Here is a 24,676-nt window from a genome sequence, read left to right as displayed (position 1 = left end):
ATACAAAACATCTTGCCACAGTTTGAAGCCAAGGAGAGCTTTCTGTCACACCACCACACTGATACTGCAGGATGTTTTGTAATCCCAGAGCTGCAGCACTGCAACCATCTTGAAGAAAAACACCCCACAGCAGCATAATCAGCACTCAGACAGCACTCAGCTCCCAGGAGCATCCCACTAGAGATGAGCAGCAAGTGCTTGCTGGGCTTTAAGAACTGCTGTCTTTCACTAACCAGCTTTTTTGGGTTTGCATGTTCCACACCACACATGCACATAAAGAAGGAAGGACCTTTCAAAGAAATAAATTAAAAGTGTTACGTTAAGTAATTTTGTCTTGTTTAGTTTCTGTGGATTTTAAACCACAGAAAATTATTTTGCTAAACCACAGGTTATTATTTTGCTTTTACAGTGAATAAGTACAGATAAACCTCTTCTTACTGCATGATTTTTTTCATCCATTTCCCATGAGAAGTAGTCATAATAATGCTGTGATACCAAAGTATAGGATAAGGAAGAAAAATGGACATAGTGCTGATCACTAACTACTGGAAAGGATCACCATGCAATGAAAAATCTCTGTTTATATTTTATTTACAATTTTTAAACAAACATCTATATTCTCTTTTGAAGAAAAAAAATGAAACAGCTTGTATAACCCAAGTTGAGCTAATTTATTTTAGAGCCTGGAACTATTTATGTTTGAAGAGAGAGGAAGAAAGACATGTTTGATGTAGCAAACAAAGCTAATCTTCTCTGTTTGGTTGTAGCTGTGAATGCCAAGTTATTTTCCAGATAGTGATGCTGAGCTGTCTGGGCCACTTTAGCCCTTGTTACCTTTTTGTTTAGTTTGGTCTTTTAGCAGAGTATTTCATGTTTGTTAGAACTTCCCAGCTGCCTTCCAGGTTTTCTTTTGGATGGAGAGAAGATTTTTATTTTCAGTCAGTGTAGCTCTTTAAAACGCAAAACAAAACAAAACAGGTTGGCTTCGATCAGGAAAGAAGGAGTCATGTTTTTCTTAAATTTTGAGCAAAGATCGTTCCCTGCCTCCTTTCTTCCAAAGTACTTTGTGATCCATTTCAGAATTATTTTTCTTTTGAATGAGAATAATTGTCTTTGAGTCACGGTTTAAGTCCTGGCTGGATATGCAGTCACCCCAGGATGTTGCTGTCACATGGCTGCATGAAAAGGGTCAGTTCCAGTCCAGAACAGACCAGGACAATTTACTGCTGTCACTGGGAGTCAGTAAAGGATGGGGGGAGCTGCCTTTGCACTCAGGGTCAGCACCTGAGCTCAGGAATGACGAGCCTGGGCCTGTGTGAGACCTGCCCTGGAGCTCCAAACAAACCTGGGTCTGGTATTCCCAGCTGGCTTCTCACCAAGTCGATGGAAAATTCACATTAAAGATTTCAGTGTGAAAAACCTCTAAGACTTTACAGGAGTGATCTATAAATTTTGTGTGATTCTGCATGTTTTATTCTTAGGGGTAATCCTTTCACAACGAAATAATCTCATCATTTTGTCTGGGCTTCTGCTTCTCCCCATGAACACATGCCAACAGCAGATACCACATTTTTAAATTATGTGTTTGATCTGTTTATCAAAAGTTGGCCTTCCATGTTTGACCAAGTTTGGATTTGTTCCCGAGCAGGCTCCCTGCAGTGATCCTCAAAGACCTGAATATACAGATATATTTCTATATATCTATATCTCTGTATCCATATCTATCTATATCTTTCTCCACTTTGGTGGCAACTATCTGCTCCCACAGCAGTGTCAGAGTGGAAAGCAGCAAGCCTGTGCTTTCTTTGACTTCTAGAAGAGCCCTGGTTATGGAAATGAATGCTTGTGGAAGCGAGTCTTATGAAAACAAAGTGCTTTAATAATAATACCTCTGTCTCTCTTAAGTAGATGCTGTGTCACTGCTTGATTCTGGTCCAGTCCATAGCGGAATTGAGCAGCATTCTGTACTTGGTCTTGAACACTTTCCACTTATTATTCAAAGTTTCTTTGTATATTTTGAAATTCATTCTCTCTTTTTTCAAAACAGTTCTTGCTCCATAAAGAGAAAAGAGAATACATTTCTTTGTAAGACATTTGAATTTATCCTGCTGAATAGGTGTGGTCTGATATTTTTTACAGTAGTTCATTTATGGCATTTTATTAGGTCTCCCGGGCACTTTATTTGCACGTTACATTTTGGTAGCTAACAGGACTGTGCAATTTGACTTCTATTTTTATGCCTAGCCAGTACAGAAATGTATGAAAGTTAAAACAAACCTTTCTATTTCTTTGCTCCTGTCAATGTCTGTAGTATGTGCTGGACTTTACATAAAATTTAAGACCTTCTATTATTTAAGTTTGTTATGTATTTCAAATCACCTTTGAACATGAATCACATATTAAGTGATGTTGTAATTAACTAATGTAGTTAATCATTCTTTCCTCCTGCTTTGTGTTTTATAAGGATTTTGAACAGCAGCTCAGGATGAATAGCTATGAGAAAACCCAGACATACAGTCTCTACTTTTGTCTCCATTTCTGAGGAAAAAAGCTCGTATCATGATGTTGAATTTCAGACACTGCTTTGCCTTTTACTTACCAAAATTATTGAGTTTCGGGGGTTTTTTAAATTGTTTGTATGTGGCTGTTACAGCTTCCATTTCATAGGTATGGCACAGAAGAGGTGAATTCCTTGTAGTCAGTGGCAGGATTGGGACTCAAGAACTTCAGCTTCTGTCTTGAAGGATTTAGCAGATATTTTGATTAATGGATTTGGGAATGATGAACTGAAGACTTAAACAAAACCAGAATGTCTTCAAAGAGTTTCTGGCAAATTTTCCCTGCTCCCAGCTTCATCTTAAGTCTTCTCTGGCCCATCATGGACTTTCTTGGACCATCGACAAGCATCAAAGGTCTGGGTCTTATTTGCCTCCCCAGCCAAAGCCTGATCCTGTGCTCGTAATCAGATCTGACCCCCAGAACTGATGCCTGTCTGTAAATTTGGAATCAGGTCTTGGGATCTGCTGCAAGTTCCAACCTCATGTATTGAGCATAAACTGCAGGGTTTCCTGCTTCCATGCATGAGTGCCTAGTTAGTTCAGGTATGAACACCCCATCAGTTTGTGCACAAGCACCCAGTTAATTTACTAATGAACACCCAGCTGGCTCCCCCATGAGCTCCTTCTTAACCCAGGCCTGAGCTCAGTCAGTTCTCACCTGAGCACCCACCTGTATCACTCCTGAGCACAGTGATGGGCATGGATGGCAGTTTCCAGTAGCCAGGGGCAACTGAAGGAGTAGGAGGAGGTCAGGAGAAGCCATGTGCTGCTCACAGCTAGCCTGGCCATGTCTCAGTGTGATGGAAAACCCAGCAATGAGTGAAAGCCACAACAGAGAGAAGGGAAGCTGACAGTAGGAGAGGAGGAGGACAAGTGTATTAAGTTCAGTCTAGGAAAGATGGTGGGAAGGTGTTCACTTAGCTGTTTTTCTAATTATATTTACTTTCTTCTACTTTGAATGAATTACTAGAAATTTGTGTTAATTGGCAATAAATTAAATTAAGTTAAATCTCCCCAAATCAAGTCTAGTTTGCCTGCCATACCTGTCTGCATTGCTAGGGAAGGCGAAAGGTCTTTAAGTTACTGTAGGGATTATTTTATAAAGAAATAAAAGCCTTAAATATGGTTAATCAACGTCTGTGCAGCAAAGTCCCTCTTCATATCACAGAGGAGCTAGAGGACAAGGAGTGGAATCCCATTAAACAGATTCCTTGGATTAGCCTCTGAATATTTCCCTCCTTTGTTCCCCACACTGTGCAGTACTCTGCTTTGCCTCCTACATTGTGATAGATTACTTTTTTGTGTGCACTTTCCCAGCTGCTGATTATTAATCAGATTTTAACGTCGTGTTTGGGGCCGAAGCGGAGCCTGCCCGTGCGCGCTTTGCGCCGACAATCGCTCCTCGCGCGCGGGAGCTTCCCCGCGGCCCCGGCTGCACAGAGCACAAGGAGAGCAGCGCTCCCACTGGGAGGGGAGGCTTGCAGAATCCAAGCCAAGCTTTTCTAGGATGTGAACCCTCTGCATAAGAACCCCATTTATTCTTCAATCCACTCTCACAGTTCTAACACATGTTCTCTCCCACTTTTCCTTCCACAGCCACAGTGGGGTATGTTTGTAATTTCAGGGCTGAGAAACAAATCTTGGCTGTTATTATAATCCATTGTAGCTTTCTAACCACTGGCCCACATTGGAAGGCTGCATGTGCACCCACATGGCCCATTTTCTTAGTTATTTATAAAATGTTAGTAAGAAATGTCATTTTCTCTAACAGAGGAAAAAATTTCCTTCTTGTACTGGGATAGCTGGTCTTATTGCAAACAGATAGAGAATTGCTGGGATTTAGAAAACGCTAATCAAATACTTGAGAAAAAAGATTTTTTTTTTATATTCTCTTGGTGAGAATTTTATTAAAATTCAGTAAAAATAGTATCTTATAAATCATTTATATAATGCAGATTTGCTTTAAGATGAACTAGTCATGAAACCATGATCAAGCAAAGATGTGTCTTTGGCACCCAGCCTGCTGTCATAATGGTTCCCATAAATGTCAAGACATAAAATAGAGTATTCTGGCCCGGGTCAAAGGAACATCCAGAAACAGGGCCACAAGAAAGGTTATTTAACATCATTGGTTATTATTAGCAGGTGTAAGACGCAAAGGAGCCCAGAGCTGTTGGGAAGAAGATTTACTGCAAATAAAGTATTTGATTATTAAAAGAAAAAAAAAGCCTCTGAAATAAGTAATGTGAAGATTTATAGCCGTGGAAGTTCCAAATGAAGATGTGCTCTCTAGGAATAGTCTAGGTATGCTTATTTTGGTACTGTCTTGCACTGTTCTGTCTTGTTCTGCTGAGAGGCCCTTAAATCCCCCTGCAGCTCTTTCCCACCACACCACAGCAAGTGCTTCGTTTGCCTCAGGTGGGCACAGAGCTGTTTATTTGCATCTTTTTTCATTCCTCTTCAGATTTACTGATGCTTGTCTTTGTACTAACCCAGTACAAAGAGTCTTGGTTAAGTTTACAGAAATAACTGGAATTATAGATAAGATCCAAAAGAAAGAACACTAGTATTTAGAGAAGTTTGGAGCCCAGGTTTTAATTTAAGCTGTACCTAGAAATCCAAGTCCCAGGCCATGACTGTGTTTTAACTTCTGTGTTTGCACAAACTGCTCAGTGCCAAACATTTGTTTTTCCTAATGGAAGCATTATGCTGTCAGTAGTCCCTACAGCTGGTATGACTTGTCTTTCTCCTATCATTTCTTGGAGGATTTCCAAACATGAGAGAGGCATGAACACAGCCTGAACTGAAAATCTGAAAAAACTGGGTTCCTTTCCTAAATCAGGCTGGAGACAACAGTTGAAAACAGCAAGGAGGAGCTGACCAAATACTGCAAACAGTGTTCTCCATCAGAGCTGATCTCTATACCAACAGATTCGTTCTTTTCACTAATGTTGAGGTCTCTTCACTTGTTTGATAAATATTTGTGTAGGGTCTTTCATACTGATTTTATTCATATGAATGGCAGAGTTTAATGTCCTTAAATCCATCTGCTAAGACATTATGAGAGTAAATAATTTAAATTTTTTAAAAGATCAGCAAGCAGAAAAAGACGGCATGAAGTGGTATCTGGTGGTGCTCTCTGTCTGTTTTCTATTTCAAAGGAAGCTAATAAATAACAAAATTATTTGTTTGGAGGCTCTTGGAAACACGAGATAAGACCACCATCAGCCCAGACCCTGGACATGGGAGGAGGGGAAGGAGACAGAACCTTTGCTGCTCAAGCCTGTCTTAAAGCTTGAGTGGCAGAATGCACTGCCCAAGGTCACTCAGCAAGTCAGTTGCAAATGCAGGAATAAAATCCAGAATTCCAGCTCCATACACTACTCTGCAGACCCCAACAAGCAGCAACAGGACTCCTGTCCCTCAATCTAGCAATTCAGTAATATAAGTGCAAGGGAAAACAAATGTCAAGACAAGAAAAAAATTCTACTGTGGCTTAGGCTATTTACTTGACTCAAGAGAAGTTGCTTCCCTGAATGAATCTACAATAGGGTCAGGAGGTGTTTTATGCCTTCCCTTTGCCCTTTATCTGTCTGCCTGTCTCTCTGAGAAGCTGTTAAAGGCATGTTCAGTATAACAGAAGGATTGTGAGTGGAAAAGAAACAGGTGAAAATAAACTTCTCCCTTTATTTTAAAGTACGTGAATTGAGTATTTAAAAAAAAAAAAAAAACAGAAAAAAAAAACTTGGCCACAAGTAAGTTACATAACTTAAGCCAGTCTAAAATTATGTGCCAGCAATTTACATGAGTTTTATGTAACTGTTTATACTGCTGTTTATTTAAAAATTACTACTTATCTTGGCGACCGCAGCAACACATCGTGCATTTGCTAGCTCTGGAATACAGGGCACCTTCATTAAAACACATAGTCACCAATATATTAAACACACAAAAAAGCCCTGCTCTGACATAACATGAAGTGTCAGATGGAAAGCCGCAACAGCAAAGACATTCAGCGTTCACAACAAAGCAGCCCTTTGGGGTGTTCAGAACAGGACTGGAACATGCTCCATCCTTAATTCACCCAACAGCTTTCAGGTCCTTTACAGCACAGTTGGTGCAGTCTACAAGACCAGCTCCTGTTCCTGGGCTCTTATAAAGGACCCTCTTCATCCTCAGCTTTCTATACTTGAGCATGTTTATAATTCAGCATTTACATGCTGAGGTGAGGCAGCCTTTTGTTCCCTCTTAAAGTCCCAAGGACTTCAGCCTGACACAAATGGTTGGTAATTTCTGTTTGCTCTCTCCTGGCACTGTCCCTCTCACAAAGGAGGAAAAGATGGGTTGCTAATGCAAAATTAGATAATTTTTAGGTCCGGATCCTTCACCAGGGTAAGACCATGAGTGAGTGGCTTTGTATGACAGGAACAGCTGCAGACATCCCACAAGGCCAGGCAGTCAGAGCAACACTGGCCTGATGCAAGGATTTTGCCCTTGTTTTGGGGCCTGTTGACTGAAAAAGGTGCTCTACCTCTCCTTACTTCATTTTCACTTCTATAAAATAGGAAAACTGGTATCCATGTCCTCCTAGGAGGTTTCTAGCCCAATGAATCAGTATAGCAGAATATTATTTTTATATGACCATTACAGTAGAGAGCTGAAAACTGGCAATGCAAAGCAGGAGATATAAACCTAAGTGATAAATTATTTCCATCGATTTGCATTTCTTTAAAGCTGTATCATGTCATCTTCTCACTTGAGTCAGTAAAATCATGGGAGGAAAAAAGTTTGTTAAAATTATAAGCGAGCAAGAAAATTCCAAAACTTGTTTTGAGTTTCTTTATGACAGATATACTTTGAAATGAGGGGAAAAAGAAGGCACTATTCCAACACAGCTGTTGAAAAAATATTTATTTTTCAGTTATGGAAATTTTTATTGAAACTGGGGGACGGGTTTTTTTCCAAAAGTGAGGTTTTAAAATAAATATATTTCAAAATTAAGTTTTGAGTAACTTTGGATACACCATCTTGTTAGGTAAATATCCTTTAAAAGGAGGGTTCTCAACCATGATAACCATAACCTGATCCACAGGCTAATATCAGATTCCTGTGTTTCAATTCCATGGGGCTCAGCCACCACTGGCTAAGCTAAAAAGAAAGCAAAATGCTGGCATTGCTGGCTGCATAAGGAGAGGCACAGCTGAGCCTCAGCCTGGCAGCCAGTGAAGGATGGGATGGTGGGGGCACCACGGGGCATGCAGGGTGCACCTCAGCACCTCGTGGCAGGATGGGCACTGGGACACTCTCCCAAGGCAGCTGCTGTTGCTCCAGGGGCTGGCACGTCCCAGTGTCACCCAGCACTCAGGGGCTCACTGACACCAGCTGGGGCAGCAGCTGGCCCTGGGAGATCAGAGCAAAGCCCCGTGATTTACTGACACAAAACCTCTCAAACCTCCCTGCTACTCCTGAGATGGCTTTGAGGATCATGTCAGCCCAGTCTCCCCTTGGAAACTCAGCGTCTCTGCCTGAACTCAGCAGTCTTTGATTATTTCTGAGAACAAGCTGCCATGCTGTCACTAGTCACAGCACCAGTATTGTGGTGTTCCTGCTGGTGACAGGCTTGCAGACAGGTGGGATTGCAGTCCTGCTCAGATTAAGGCATTAACTGCTCTTCAGACAGTGTGCCAGCATCTCCAAACGTTGGGAGCACTCCTCTAAATGCCAAATGCAAGTGGAAGGGTATCCACATCAAGGACAGGGCTGCAGTGTTTGTTTGTGCAAGCTACCCAAATTTAAATATGCCTCTCTAAGTACCAGGTTATGTCTGGGCAGCCTCCAGTCCATGGAACAGTTAAAAATTTGGGAGAATCAAAAGCTGCTTAGAGCTACTTCTCTCATCCATGGCTTTTGCTTTGTGCTGCCCAAAGTGTGACCCAACCACTGCCCCTCTCTTGGAGCAGGAAACTGGGGCATGCCTGGGGATTCCAATGAAGGCAGGATTTGCTGGCAGAATCTGTCCTGGGTGACACTGTCTTGCTTGATATGAATCCTTGAAAAGAAAAATGGTGTCTGAAGTGACTGCAAGCCTGTTGACAATACATTCAGCAGCTTGAGCAGGGCTTTTCCTTCTGGTTTCTCCTTCTGGAAAGCAGAAAACATGTCTAAGTCTGCAGCATGTGTACAGTGTCTGCAGTGATTTAATATGAGTAGAGTTAGAAACCTTGAAAATCACGGTTTACAATGGAAACTCTGACAGGCCATCAAGTTCAATGTTGCTTTTAAGTATTCCTATAATTAAACTGTCAACAAAACCCTACAATACTGTACTGCAACAGTCTCTACATTTTCCTACTAATGTGCAGAGATAGCTTCCACTAAAGGTGGCAGTAATTGGGTATTTAAAACCCGTGGAAAACTAGAAAAATACATGGTGAAAAAATACAATGAGAATACAGAAAGCCAATCTTCTTTTCATTGCAGCAAACACAGAAATGTTGTGGAGCATGCTGTGCAATCATAGAAAAGGAGCGATTAGGGGAGAAGGGGAAAATGAGTTGAGCTATTGATACTTGGCTGTTTCAGAAAAATGTGTTGGCAGTTAAATGTTATATATGCTGAACAAGAAATTCTCTGAAGCCATTTTCTTTTAACGTGAAAATACCAGTATGACACTGCCAGAAGATGAAAATTCCACATGTTGAAATTAGAATACCTATATCCTCTGATCTATTCTAAATTATCAACTCCAGTACTAATGAATATGCAAATAAAGTGTCTAAAAACTATTTTATGAATAGATTTTAGGAAATAAAGGAAAGCTTTATATTGAATTCTTTGGTGTAAATCCAGGAAATTAATGAGATTTCCCAGTTTCTACTGTAGAATAATTCAAGAGATTAATTTCACTATGGTTTTGATAGGTTTTCCTGGAAGTTTGAATCTGAAGGTACAGGTCACTATACCCCAGAGGTATGACTCCAAGATTAACCAGGATGGCACCTCTCATTAATAAGGAATGATTTAATGAAAAAAGGCTGGTTTCCTGCCTGCAGCCATCTGTTCCTCACTTGCATATATTCTTTTTTCAAAATCATCCAGTGGTATTTCTTGGTCTGCTCAATACTATTTTATGTGCCCAATAATGTTTTCAAGTACTGAGGAAGAGTATGGACAGCAGGACTGCTGCTTCCATAACCCCTGAGCTCGGCAGGAACAGGAGTGACAGGAGCACTTTGGTGAAGCTGTCCATCACAAATTGGGCTGAAGGAAAGATGGGAGGGCTCTGTCAGCCCAGCAGCACTGAAATCCCTCTGAAAGGGGATTCAGCTTAGCAGGTCTGGCCAGGAGAGCCAGAACCACTGCAACCAACCAGCAGGCTCCAGTGAGTATCTGGTCCAAGGAGAATATTTCTATCCAAATTAGCCAAGGGTAGTCTGTGGGCCTAAGGAGCCACAAGAACTCTCTGCCCATGCCCACCTGTGCAAGTCCAGTGCAAGTCATTGCAAATCCAATGCTCTTTGTTGGTTAGGATGTATAAACTGCCAAATGGCATTAACAGGTCCAATTCCTTCACCTCTTTTCCACTGCTTCTCTGCCTTTAAAAGGAAATTGCTTAAATGAGTACAATGGTGACTCAAAGTAATTTGCATTTCAGTCTATTTTTAAGCATTCTTTCCTGAAAAGCTTTTGAACAATATTTTGGGTTTCTCTCCCATACACAGAGATACAATTTAATCACTGTGTATTTGCTATACATCACTGTTAAACATGGCTTTTAGTACCCACATAGACTGTGAAACTGCTAGGAGAAAAGTTAACCTGTGAGTGATTCAAGTCCTTTGGCTTCTTTGCTTGGACTGGTACCTGACTTGATTTTCTCCTGCTATTTGTTTCTAGTGGAATGGAGCTCTTCAGAAGACTTTTCTCCTTTGGCTGGTGAAATAATTATGGATAATCTTCACTCTTTGAGGTGCTCCATCACAGGTCTCAGGACGGTGAGTTCCAGAGGACTCATTTAGACCTTCATGGCCTGGTCCCCACAGTGATACAAAGAGAATTTGCATCACCCCCCCTTGGAATGCCTGCAGAGCCTTTCTTGTAGCAACATGTTCCAGTGATTGAGCATGATATGTCTGGTAGCCATAATCCAAAAGTAACAAAGAAATAGAACCAATTTTTGAGTTATCATTCTCAGGAGAAATTGGGAAAGACTGGAGTAAAGCTGCTGTTTTCTGGATCACAGGATAATCAGTGCAGATCAAAGGCTCCTGAGAAATCTAGACCTGACTCTGATGACCAATACCTCAAATAACAACCCTTTCTCTTCTCCTTCTTCCAGAAATGCACATGTTGATGGCAGTCATTCTCATTTTTGTTATTTGTCTTTGTATATCTATTTTACACCGAACAGAATTGGGTCTCAAACCTTGTCCTCTTCGTAGTATGTTTCAATCTATCTATCATGGTGCATTTAGATTATTAAAGCTATCTAAGTTTCTCACTGAAAAAAAAATCTTTGAGAGGCACCATTTTGCAGTTGTTAGAGCCAAGATTTTGAATCCTGGGATAGTTTTGACTCCAGTTGTTTCCATTTTCAGGGCCAGAGATATTATGTCCGTGTCTCAGCATACAACATGAGAGGATGGGGACCTTCATGCAAATCTACTCCTGAATATGCTTCTCCTTCAAGTAGGTGGGGTTGGTCTGGCCTCCAGTTTGCTTTGTTGAAGTTCACAATGTAATTGTTATGCCATCTAGGAGTGAAATAAATAATAAAACTCAATTCCTTCCAACCCCCAAAAATTAAGCAAAATAATAATTTATGTATATTTATGTCTCAGCTTTTATTCTTCTCCAGTCCTTTGACAGAAAATTGTTTTCTAGTCATTAACACTTTAAAAAATTAGAAATATTTTAATCTTCATTTCTCTTAGGAGAGTTCTGACATATGGAACCTCATTTTTCAGTACATTAATAGATCAAAACCTGATTCTGAGCTGCTAGAAGCAAAACACTTAAAAGTATCTCATGTAGTTTTATGCTTTACCTTGTAGCATTACAAATCCCATTCACTGGACCACTCTTACAGCATCCTGTACAGAAAATACTCCAGTGTGGACACACATGGTGGTAGGATGTAGCCTATAAAAGTTACAGAAATGTCAAAAAGAAAATGTTCCTCTTCCAGTCTCTGGCAGGTCTTCTCAGACTTCATTAGGGCTATGAGTTGTCATTTGTAATTTTTAATCTATTATAATCACATTGTATTGTTAGTTGCTTTTCCAGGCTTAGTGTTCCCTGCCAAACTGGCTCAGTGTATTACAGCTCCCCTTGTATTGATTAATGCACTAAAGTGGGACTTCTCTTTTTATTGCATTAACACTAGTTTTTATTAGGCTAATGTAGCAATTTAATAACCTTGCATGCTAATGTGAAAAAACATAACAAGCTGTACCTACTCTCAGCAGTCATAATGGAGAGGGTTGGATAAATAAGGCTTTTGCATTACCATCGTCCCATTTTGCTTCATTTTTTTCTTGTGTTTTCTCCAGAACAATACCAGAACTAGGCTAAAGAAATATTCTGCTTGAGAACAAAAATGGGCTACAATAATGGGGAAAAAAATCTACTGTGGATAACTGAATAACTTGGTGATGTGCAATTACCTTGACTATAGCCAGGTGTAACTACACAGGACTTGGCCCCAGAAACCCAAAATTTACATCAGCTGGGGGACAGATTCTTTCACAGTAGCTGCCAGTTATTCAGCCAAATATCCCTAAAGAAGGAGCACTCCTGGCAAGACAGGTGGTATTTAAGACTGCAACTTTGTATGATGTGAATTTTGCTTTCAGCATATTGCATTCTCTTCCCTTTTTGTAGTCCCCTGCTATTAACCTTCTGAAATCTGACATTATGTGCCAGTTCCAAAATTTTGGGGTGTGAAGGAAATCTTCCTGCAGATTTCAGTGGATCAGCACAAAAGCCATGGAGAGAATTCTGTTCATTCCCCTTGTACAGTATCTCAGGGTGCCAAGAGTACAGAAAGTTCTGTAATTGCTGGGTTTAGGCCACATGCTTAAGCTTTACAGTAAGACCAGCAGAGCCTAAATTCAAATCTTTTCATTAAGTAATACTCACATTAGAGAGACAAGATGTTATTTACCATTGCAGTTACTGGGGGCAGAACTTCCCTATTCACATGACTGCCTTCACCCCTGGTTTTGAAAAGCAGAAGATTTGCGCTTGGCAAGGAGGCAGCAAGCTGACATTACACCAGTGCTGCATAACAAAATATGGCCCTGAGCTAAAATTTAAATGGGAATACATTAATGGTCTACAAAGTTGTCTGTATCAGCAGCCATGAGAATATGCAGGGGAAAGGAAAGTTTCAGGGCCTGAGGATGAACCAGTCCAATCCCAGAGCATCAAAGGCTGGTGACACTTTGGACATGTGTATGTGTGTGATGACAGGGAGCACTTGCCACTTCCCCACACACAGCAGCAGCCTGTAAAGTGGTGGCCAGCATTGTGCAGCTTCTCTGTGAAATTCCAGGAGACAGAAATATTTCTAGGTTTATTCATTATCAGGTGAGTGATGGACAATGACAGAAGCTGATCTGGTTTCTGTGTCATTTTTAAAGTAGTCAGCAATCTGGAGGTTCAAAAACTTTGGAAACCACTGGGACAGAGAAGTCACGAGGTTGTTTGAAACTCTACCAGTCTGATAACACTAAAGCACTTTGAGAGTGGTGAGTTCCAGCTGGTCCCTCCTGGCTGCTCACAGGAGCTCTAAGGCCATTTTCCCCACACTGAGCAGTAAGTGCAGCTGGCCCTGATGTCTGCAGTAGCACAGAGCACACAGGACAGCCCCTCTGCGGCTGTCACACTGCCCACAGGCTATCAGGATACCAAATGTCTTCTCTTTCCAGCCTTTCATGGGGCTTATTCTGGCTGCTACACTAAATGTAAATAAACATGTATTTATATCCCTGGCATAGTGAGCCCATTGGAAGGAATGCTTGACTCCAAACTTGTGCTAGAAACTGGATCTGTATATTTAGTGAGTGAGCAAACTGCTGGTGGCTATGAGTACGTACACTGCTTCTGTGCCAGCAAGATGGGAGCATGTCTCCTGTGCAGACAGATCTCTTAATACCTTGATCCACCATTCCTTTGGGCCAGGAAACGGGTGCAATGAGATTTTCTCATTATAATCAAAGTATGAAAATAGCCAAGTCTGGAATTCAAGAGCTCTTTTCTGATACACACCGTTTCTTCCTATTTGTGATGAGTTTGTTTTTTAAAATGAAGACTGAGATTCTCATTAGCAGCAAGTGAGTGAAAACAAAGTCTGTTGGAGGTTGAATGTGTGTGGGACAAATGCAGCAGGTTTTTGCCTCAGGAGTGCAGTGCTGAGCAGCCCGTGGCTCCAGGGCAGGAACTGCCAGCGTTTGTTCAGGCCTCTGCTGGGAGCAGATCTCCAGAAGTGATTTTACTCCAAGCATGTTTCTCTGGCTACAGGGCAAGCTCTGGGGGTAGGAAGTTGTTCATTCTCTGCTTTGCAGAACGGTAGGCGAGTTGTGGAGCTTCCTGGTGTCGGCAGGAGTGGCAGAAGGAGCATTGTGTGACCTTGGTGAGGGGCTGAGTGCCAGGACAGGCTGAGAGCAGCCCTTACTGCAGCACCAGAGCCCATTCATGGAGAAAAACAGCCATGGTCAAGTCAGTCACTAAAGGAGCTTCTCAGAGCTGCTTGTGAGCTCTTTGTTAATATTCATTATGATTAATCACCCAGCTGGCACAAGGCAAAGAAACCTCAGTGTACAAGTAACGGCAGACTTAGAAACGACTCCTGCCAGCCGAGATGTAAAACTCCTCTAGAGCCGAGAAGTACCAGAGGCAACAAAATATTTTTAGACCCTCTTCTGCACCTTTGTGTTTCATTTCTCTTTATTTCCTTTGTTCACTAGACTGGAAAGACTGCAGTGGAAGAGAGCCTCGGCACAGGGGGCACACGGAGGCCCTGGAAGCCCTCCTCCAGCAGGTCCGAGCAGCACACCAGCACCACAACTGCAGAGGTGAGCAGGAGCGGCTGCTGCTGGGCACCCGCTGAAGCCTCGGTGGTGCCTGTCATTTTTAGCAGTTTTCTAACTAGGTCATACCTTCTCATTCATCAGGAAAAGAAAGATAGTCATACTGGCCCATCTGGAATCACTTTAGCACACTATCTCGCTCTTAACCCTTGAAATTAGTTGGATGAAAACATCTGAAGGCTGCAATGTGCACACACACACAGGCACAGTCTTTCTCTCTCCATACCCTACACACCTATTGATTTGTTTTTCCCCACAAATTAGTTTCACACAGCATTCCACTAACATGTTTCAAGGAAGGCTTTTTATTTTTTCATATAAAGAAATATTTTAGACAGTTAACAACTGGTTTGGATCCAAAGGGAGGAATTGGCTGCCTCCAAATGGAAGACACTAAGGGGATGGCATGCCAATCCATAATGAAAAATACTTGCACAATGCAATGGGAAGATAAGATTGCTACATTTCAAAACAGAGTGGATCAAAACTAGGAGAGAGTTCAAATCTCAGCCAATCTTCATTCATGAGAAACAGACTGTGTCTTTAATAGCTCAAGAGCCAAGGCAACATCTTGGCATTCTTTTTAGAGCCTATATAAAAACTCCTGTTCTATATGGGTTGTTGAAAAGTACTATTTATTTTCGTAAAATAAACTTCTAACTGGAATAATGCCTCATTGCAAAGGGACTTACTTTAAATGGAAAAGTTAAACTATCATGAAGTTTTCATTTTTCTTCACCTAGCATGACTGATATGTCAAGTTGCATCAAATGATTTAAAATCATAGAAATATTCTGAGCTAAAATCATCTGGCTGAAATGAAAATATGCAGCCTTTGTTCTTTACATGTGAATTTGTAACCGTCACACTGATCCACGGTCTGACACAACCCACTGTAACCATAGCAACTTAAACTATTCATCTCTGATGCTTGGAAAGGAGATATTGCAAGAAAATGTTGTTTCTCTAATTAAAATTCATGCAACCATTATCACTTGCAGGTGGTCTTGGTACTGAAAATACAGAAGATGTATTCTATCTCTTACATGGCTTTTTGTGCTATTAAAGAAGGGGTTTTGTGGTACAGTTTTTCCTTTCTGGAGTTAGTGCCTATCTCAGCTCTTTCAGGCCACCTTTCCAGTCAACAGGAACCAAGTGATGGAACATCTGAAAATATTCCTAATATAAATTGTTTTACTGACATAGCAGCCCAGAACAGAAGCAGTTATAAACATCATGCAGAAAACACCTCCTTTTGACATTCTCACACCAGTGCCTGCTTCTTATAAAATTCCACTGCTCCTGAAATTAACCCCAGTCTCAAAACTGAGCAAAGATCACTTTGTTGTTGATTTCCTAACACCTTTTCCTTGAATAATAAATTACAGTACACAAAATGTGTTTAGCTCAGAACATTTTCTTCTGTGCCTGAAAGGCTGTGGGACCTCACATGGGGCAGGTACCACACTGGAGTCAGCTTGAGCAACACCCTTGCCTCCAACCAAATAAAAATCTCATAATTGCTTGTAATGCTAGCATTACCAGTAGTGTATTTTGGATAAATCAGCATGGCATCATCATAGGAGAACCTTTGGAACTTTCCTTAAATATATGATGATGTCAATCCCTTTTATTTCTCTAATTTGGTAAGGAATCAAAACAAAGTTTGCAGGAAAAGTAAGAATTATGACATCACTTTGACTCAGAAATTTTATTCTGATATTTATCAGCCTCAGTGGAGTCTGAGGAGTTTGATCAAGGACAAGCTTCTCAGAAAACCCCAAATAGCAGCTCTCACTTCATGTAGTACAGAGGCTTGATTTCTATTCTTAATTTATGTGTATTAGCATGATTGACTAACAGGGTGGAAGTCAGCCTGGCCCTGCTGTTTATACACAGGCTGAGGACCTGCCCAGGCATCTTTCTGTTTTTTGCCATGATTCCCTTTGCCACATTCCAGTTAGTGCCAACCTTGGGAATCTCTGTTTGCCCCATCTGTTGCAAAGCTGTCGGCAAACAGCTGGACACTGTTTGAGGAAGATCCTTGACTCTGCCTCCAGTGCTGATGATCTGTGAGAGCAGAACCAGGCTCTGCAGGAATCAGAGCTCAGTGGGAGCAGAGCTGGGATCAGTCCTGGTGCCCAGGCACCCCCAGTGTCCCACAGGGATCCCTGTCCTGCTCCTGCTGCTCTGGCTGGCTCCAGGGGCTGCACAAGTGACAGGAAGGTGGGAAAAACTGAGAGTCATCAATCTGAATGCTCTGAGATTATCAGAACAATGCAGGCAAATCCTCAGAAGCCAGAGGAGCTGGAGGATGAGGCTGTGTGCTGCTGCTCCTGCGGGATCTGGGAGGGGACATTGCCCACATTCCAGGCAGATCTTTGCCCAAGTCTGTTCATTCAGGCTCTGCCTTTTGCCCTGTGCTCTGCAGTGCAGGCGCTGGAGAAAACAAGCTTACAAAAATACCAGGAAGAATACACTGGAATGTACAGTGAGTTTAAGAGCTTTTGGAATTAGATCAGCTGTTGCTTTTGAACCTGTTCTGTGATATGATCAAATCTCCCAGGGAATTACTTAGGAAGCTTTGCTTTCATATGTTTAATCTTCTGGAAAACCCTGATGATTACAAACAACAGTCATCCATTTGTCTTCATAATTCCATGCTACAGACTACCATAACTGAGTTACAACAATTGTATGTCCTGGCAACACTTCAAATATATTTTTAAGTATTTTTTTTCTTTTAGATCTTTCTTTCTAAACAATTCAGAGTGGATTAGGTAATTGTGTGATGCTTCATTAGGAAAGGAACCCAACTCTTCAGTAGAATTCTTACCAGATTTTCTTTCTGAAATTCAGTTGAAATGTATTTTACTAGACGAGTCAGAGGTGAAATAAAAATGTTCTCATTATAATTTGATTCACAAGCAGAGCACATAGTTTTAATTGCATTTAGCAAAGAAAAGGATCTCTGATTCCACAAGGCATTTAAGATATTTAGATTATAATTCTTTGTGAGAATATACAAAAGTATACTTAAAAACCAAGCTATAGACTGAGAAATTCAGGTTGAGAATTTAAGAAGAGACCCCAGAAGCACACAAGCTTGAGGGGTTGGTTTTTATTCTTCCAATAGGTTGCTTTTAAGTATGGGTTGTAGTTACATAAAAAACTGCAAAGAAATCTTTATACACCCTCTACCTTCAAAGAGAAAGGCTGCCAATGTCAGAAATACACCTTTTTATTTGATTGCCAATTTCAGATCAGGTTTGAATGCTTCTGATCTAAATCTAATCACTGGAAATTCTCCCATCTTGGCTGCTATGTGCTCACTCCCAGACTCACAGCTCAGTTTCTGTATCATTTGTTAATATAAACTTACTGTGTTGCTACTGGTGCTTTTCTATGAAGGTTACTCTGTGTTATTTATTAGTTAATTAAGTAACAGACAAAGTTCCATTTCCTGCAGATCCAAATTATCCTCTGATCTCAGCTCCATGTTTTCTGGCTTCTAGACATACAATACTGTAAAATAAAAGCAAACAGCAATAAGGAGAGTTTACCATCTCCATCTAGTTTTACATTCATTCTTTTGCTGTTGGCTTCTGCAAAGCTGTGGACTAAACCCAAACCACTAAATAGACCAATAACATATATTTCACTTGTAATGTGCCCTCTTATTTTAATGTTGCAGTCTCTTGGTGTTTTATACAAAATTATGTTGCTTTGCCTTCAGTAATTTCCTCCTGCCTTCCCTCTGTATAGATGGAGGGAATACAGAAGAAAATTATTAGAATGAAATTTATATTCCTAAATTGATCTTAACCTTGGAAGAATGAACAAGTAAGACAGGAGTTTTAATGTAGCATTTGGTTTACATTACTGCAATACACTGAAAAAAGTTCACAGTAAAATAACCATTATCTGAGAAGATATGGATAGAAATACAAATGAATATTTTTTAGAAGGAGAAGAAAACAAAGGAGTAGTCATGGATTTGGATGAGTCTGTTTAAGCTGAAGAGTGCATTGGAGAATATGCCATGGAGAACAAGCTTGCACTGGAAAGACAATGGATTTGATGATCTAATAAGTCTCATACATCTGAACTGTATGATTTCACCCCCAACAGAACCTTGTTCTCTTTGTACTCGCTGTTCCACAGAGCAGTAATTATTGCTAACAATGTGTCTGCTTGCTGGGGCTTTCAATGTGCCAATCGTGGTGCAAATTTATTCAGTATTTAAAATATGCTGAGCACTTCCACAGATGGGGTTGTGAAAACAGCAAATTTAGATGTTCTTCAAATATTCAAAATTAGAACTCACCAGGGAGACACAGGCAGGCCCCTCCTATTCTGCACCAGAGGTAAGTGGGAAATACTCTGAGAACATCTAAGCAGATGATCTGTGCTTTCAGCTAGTGGCTCTTCATGAGTCATGGTTTTTTTCCCACTGGAGAAGGGTGTCCCTCAAAATGTTTCACACTTCAGTCTGGATGGGGATCCATGCTTCATCCAAATAAACATCTCACTAGAAAAGTGAGATGCACTTTCACAGTGACATTTTTTGTTTTGTCTTTCTTTTCATATCACAGCAAATATCTGAATAATTAACTCCGTTTTTCAAAGTATTTCTGCTGTTTCTCTTGCAACAACATTAAACAGCACAGACATTGCAAAAACCAAAACCAAATCCAAACAGTGTTAAATGCCCATTGCTTTCAAATCCAGGTATGAACAGCAATTGCCAGTACATTATAAAGTCCTGCATGTCCCTGATTGCCACCTCCCCTCCAAACCTGCTCACAGGCACACAGGTGTTCACAGCTGTTCCACAGAACTCATGGCTTTCAATGCCCATGGGAAGATATTTTCTTGGCTTACAAGGCCATGCATGAGAGAAAAGAAGATATTTAGTCAAATTCATCAAAGTGAAAAGAATGCAATGTATAAAAATTTAACAATATTTTTCTTAGAGCATTGGGACAATTTTATAAAATTCTTCTATTGGAGAGCTGGCTCAGAGATGCTGGCAGGCACACAACAGGTCTCAGCTTTGACATGAAGTGAACAAAAGAATTTAACACCTCTTCCTTGGACTCCAGATTACTAGGGAGCAAAGGCAACTGTGGGAGCTCTGAGGCAATAATGAGTGGAAGTTGTTGTGATGGAGGAAAAAAAATCCAAGCAGAGCAGATGCATTTAATGTGCTATAGAGAAAGATGAGGGTTAACCTGGTCTCCTCAAAGCTTTTCCTTAGGTTTCACTGGTGATGCTGGCATGTCAGGACAGCCAGTGCACCAGTTATTCACTTCTTAGAAGCTTAAGCTACATGTGGTAAGAAATTTAGAAATTACAACAACGTAAAATGTTGACTGATGGTTCAAATCCCTTCTTGGGTTTTTGAGACCACTGGTAAAATTCTCATCCTCTCTGAGCATTAAGAGTGTGTATGGCTGGTTCAAGCTTGCCTCAGAGCAAAACAGCTTTATCTTGTTTGAATTTGCAGCAAGTAAGGAAATTGTATGCTGCTGTGTATCACTAAGTTAATGAAAACACCATCAAAGGGTTGCATTTGAGAATCTTTCTAAATGTTGTCTTTTGAAAGGAATGTAATGGGCACTGACTGAAATTTAGTACTGTGGTTCAAGAAACAAAGATTTTTTTATGAGACACTAACTGAAATTTAAGAGCTGGGTTGGGTTTGCTTCTTTTTCCCGTTTCAGAAAGTTCTAAAATACAAAATGCTGGTCGCAAGCAATCGGTTTCCAGAAGCCTGAAGCACCTTTTCCATTCATCAAACAAGTTTGTGAAGACTCTGAAACGGTTTGTCATTCCTTCTCTGTTCCAGGCATTCTGAATTTTGGCATTTGTTGTTCTGTATTAGAGAAAAGAACCTTAGAAATATGTGGGAATATGCCACTACTGATGAGACAGCAATTGGTCAGAATGAACTGATAAATCACAGATGTGTAAGACTGGTGCAGCTGACAGGAAAAGAATGCTCCAGCTCCTACTGAAATCAATAGAATTTTTTCCTTGTTACTTTTGGAAGTGGATTCAAATTGTTACAGAGTGAAACATTCTGTGTAAACCCAAAGTGCAGCTACTGAGCTGTTTGAAAGCACCGCCTCTGTTGCTGCTCGTTAATGAAACTACAACATTTATTAATTCATAATATAAAGCACAGAGCTCAGATAACACCTGAATAGTCCACTGGCAACGAGCTACACACGTAGAACTGTGACATCCTCAGCTGGGTTTGCAGCCCACTGTGACCCAACTCTCAGCCCTGATTATTTGTTTAGCAAATGGAAGTTGCTTATTCTGGATTATTTCTTCTTTCATTGCCAGGAGTGTTCAATTTGCATTTTCTTCTTTGTATTTTGATAAGACTTTGCTTCTTTTAGAAGAGCTCTCCAGAGTCTTTAAATTCCCTCCAGTGACTATTTAACATATGTAACTAATTGTGAGGGTAAATATTGAAAGGAATGATCTCTATAAACAGGTTTGCAGATATGTTGGCCAAATTACACTCAATTATACCAATATAAATCCATAATAACCCACCTGATTTCAACTGACTTACTTCAGATTTGCTCTGAAGTAAAGGAGGGCAGAACTAAGCACATTAATGATAAGTTTTATTAAAATTCCAGATTTCTAAAGGGCATAAGGCCTCCACTGTGTACTGTGTACTGTGGCAAAATTCTCACTGAAACTGATGTCAGTGGCTCGCACAGATCCATAATCTCTTAGATTCATGTAGTCTCACATCATCTAAAGTGATAAACTTCCCAAATATTTTTCAGAATTTACTGACTGAAGACACATGACCTTACATTATACAGAAGTTTAGACCAGATGATTCACTTTGTCTCATCAGAACTTAACATCTATGATTCTTTGACTAAAATTGGCATGGATGTGAATAGACATGAAAGGTGTTTGATAGTGTTTCCTTCTCTCTTTAGGGGACTCTACTTATCTGTTATACTTTTTTACAAAGACAATTTGTTAGTAACCAATGAAGACCAAATCCCAATTGTGGAAATCGATGACTCTCACAGTAGTTCAGTTATGCAGGATTTCCTGTGGTTCACAAAGGTAATGGGAGTCTAATTTCATCTATTGCTTCTGCAAATTTGTTGCTAGCAATGCATAGGCCTTAGCTCATCACTCTGAATGTATGAAATGATGGCAGTAAAAAGCTGAACGATGAGGTGCTTTACCACTCAAGGTAAAGGCAATTTTCAAAAACCAGTCATGTGGATTAAATCCTGACTGGGCCACTGACAGTGATACAATTAACTCTGAGGTATGATCCTAGATGAGTGATTGCTATGGGGGTACTTACAGGTTTTATGGACATTCAGAGCAAGAACCTAAAGAAATAACCGGGGGTTTTAAACTTGGTATTGTGGTTGTGCCATCAGTCAAGTTGTCTCACACTACTTTATTTATACCACAAAGAACAGTAAATCAGTTTTGCACAACAGTTCAAAATCAATTGAAACAGGTTCATGATGTTTACAGAATACCTCCTGTGTGAGTCAGTATCTGTGCCATGTTTATCCAGTCAGCTGATTGCCGTCTGCAGAAACACAAAATGTGCAATGCCTACTGATTTTTCAAGTCCAAATCGCATTTTAGTATCACTTCTGCTTTTGCAAATGCTGAGAACATGAACTGGTTGAAGTGGATCTGTTTTTGCAGTTGTCTTGCATGTGGGATGACATCAGGTGGCTAAGGCAGAACATGGCTGTGTCTGTGTCCTCATCCACAGCCCTCCAGGCCAGGCAGAAGATGCTTTCAGCAGCAGCACAGCTACAGGTGGGTCCCATGGCATACTTCTGGCTCTTAGCTCAGTCACTTTCTGATCTGCAAGAGACAGAGCTGCCAGCTGTGCCTAGGACTGTTCTTTGGAACAGCAATCTCATCTCCAGAGAAATGAGGCACTGAGTCTCTCCTGCCAGGAAGGAAGAAGTTATATTAGAAGTAAAGAGTAGGAATAACAAAGGAAAGAAACAACAGGAAGAAAGAACAAAGGAAATAGACAAAGAAACAAACAGATATGAACCAGTATAATGACGAGGCAGAGAAACCTGTGAGTTTGTAGATTGGGAATTCAAAGTTATAATCCTAATATTTGCTGCTCAAAAGCCTCTTATAGGCCTATTCATTATTAATTATTAATCTCTTAATGAAGCACTTAAAGTCTGTTCTATTCCAGCCCCTGCTACAGATGCAACCTGAGTGTTACTGAAGAGGTCACTTAAATCCTTCTGTGTCTCAGCTCACTACTTGTTATGCAAATAGAAATTCCACTTTCTCCAGCAGACCATTTCTACCTTTACTGTAAAGCTTTGTAAGTTGGGTTAAATTTGGTTTCACGACAACATGAAATCTCTAGATGGCAGGCAGACACTTCCATTAAAACAGTTACTTTTGTGGGAAAATATATTTTCAAAAAGCTGTGTGCATGGTTGTTATGGAAAAAGTATATCCAGGCCTCACTTTCTCCTACCTTTTGCTGAAGTCACCAAAACTTCCCAGTAAATCTGTGGCGCACTGCTGGCATTACTGCAGCTCCTCACCACGGGACCCCGCTGGCCACACGTGCCCCAGGGCTGTGTCAGCACAGTGACCTGGTGTGCAGCAGCTGGAGAGCCCCACACTGTGGGGCCACTGCTAACAATATGCACGTGGGGTTTGTTTTACACCTTTTGCTGAGCATGCTGGGCAGGAGAGCAGCCTTCCTGGGCAGCCACCTGTCTGGGCTGATTTCCCCAGCGTGCCCCGAAAAGCCAGCCTGCTGCACGTTATTGCAGGACCACCTGCGTAAAGCAGCAGCTGCTTGTCAGCCCTTTGAGCTGTCAGGAGAGGAAGTTTTAACTGTATCTGCTGAAGTTCTCCCTCTGGGGTTGGCTCAGCTCAGGTGGCACAGGTTTGGTTAGCTCAGCTCCATCACCCCTGTGCAGATGCCCTTGAACAAAAAACTGCCCTGGGAGATACCCAGCATCCCCAGGGCATCGTGGTTTTATTGGCTACCAGAGATGCAAAGTGCAGAGCTTGAAACACAGAGACACAGCAAATATGCCCGTGTGGTGTATTCCCTGCTGAAGTTGTGCCACATTTATGGCCCTAAATGTCTGTTCCATTTGCTGGGTCCCTGAGGAGCACAGGGATTGTCACCCAGCTGCCAACGGTGTGTGGCCTAATGGGATCCGCCAGTGGATCTCAATAAAGTTTATATGGTTGAATTCTTTTTATTGAGGCAGTTAATAGACTGACTCTTCAGGAATTTAGGACAGAATGGAAAAGATCAGTGATGACACAGCTGCTCAGTGACTAGATCAGTAGATTGAGAGACAACAGGGACTGCGACTTTGCCTGCTGTTACCACCAGACAACTAAAGCAAATAAAGCACAAGTGATGGTGTAACAAGCTAAGCAGACACAAAACATTTTTAGGACACAAATCAGTCCCATATTGATATTAGTAGGTCCCCCATTCCCTGTGCTGGAATGTCATTCACAACATAGTGACAATAAAGAACTGTTTGTTTTCATCTGGGCAGATTCATGTGCAGCACTGATTAATGTGACCATTACATGGCTAAGGACTACTGCCAGGACCTGCCCCAGCTGGAGACACAAGGATTAGCACAAAATGTACACTCAGGACACCAGAATCAGTCAGAGAAGGAGACAAACCCCAAAAGGCAAAGCAGTTAAAAAAGGCAGAGGAGATGGGCTATATAGACCCCAACAGTCTGCCCTGGAAAGAGATGCACAAAGCTGAAATAGACAATTTATACTGCCCAAACCCAGGCACTGTACTGACTACTGAGAGTTTATAAACAATTTAATAATATTAAAGTTAATAAGTAAATATTGCCTGCTAAGTGCAGATAATTAATTTCAGTATAATCTATCAGTTTACAATGTCATTAGTCAATGCACAGCACTTCCCCAAAGATACAATATGCTTCATTGTGAATTCAAGCTTTCCTTTTACACTAC

At 40.9% G+C, this 24,676-nt stretch overlaps 1 protein-coding gene across 1 annotated transcript in view; it reads left to right on the top strand.

Annotated features, from left to right (window-relative positions):
* Positions 1–24,676, top strand: part of ANKFN1 (ankyrin repeat and fibronectin type III domain containing 1) — a gene marked incomplete at both ends in the record, with an annotated part of 59,329 nt that overhangs the window by 17,768 nt on the left and 16,885 nt on the right. Inside the window, 6 exons of the mRNA XM_084218237.1 lie at positions 10,455–10,552; positions 11,156–11,246; positions 14,528–14,635; positions 20,377–20,476; positions 21,625–21,757; positions 22,367–22,483. Of these exons, the coding sequence (XP_084074363.1) occupies positions 10,455–10,552; positions 11,156–11,246; positions 14,528–14,635; positions 20,377–20,476; positions 21,625–21,757; positions 22,367–22,483 (647 nt within the window). The remainder of the gene's footprint in view (positions 1–10,454; positions 10,553–11,155; positions 11,247–14,527; positions 14,636–20,376; positions 20,477–21,624; positions 21,758–22,366; positions 22,484–24,676) is intronic.

Source organism: Fringilla coelebs (genome assembly GCF_963513975.1).
Source record: "Fringilla coelebs genome assembly, chromosome: 19".
NCBI lineage: Eukaryota > Metazoa > Chordata > Aves > Passeriformes > Fringillidae > Fringilla > Fringilla coelebs.
The sequence above is the reverse complement of the archived record's forward strand: the minus strand, read 5'-3'. Positions and strand labels throughout refer to the sequence as shown.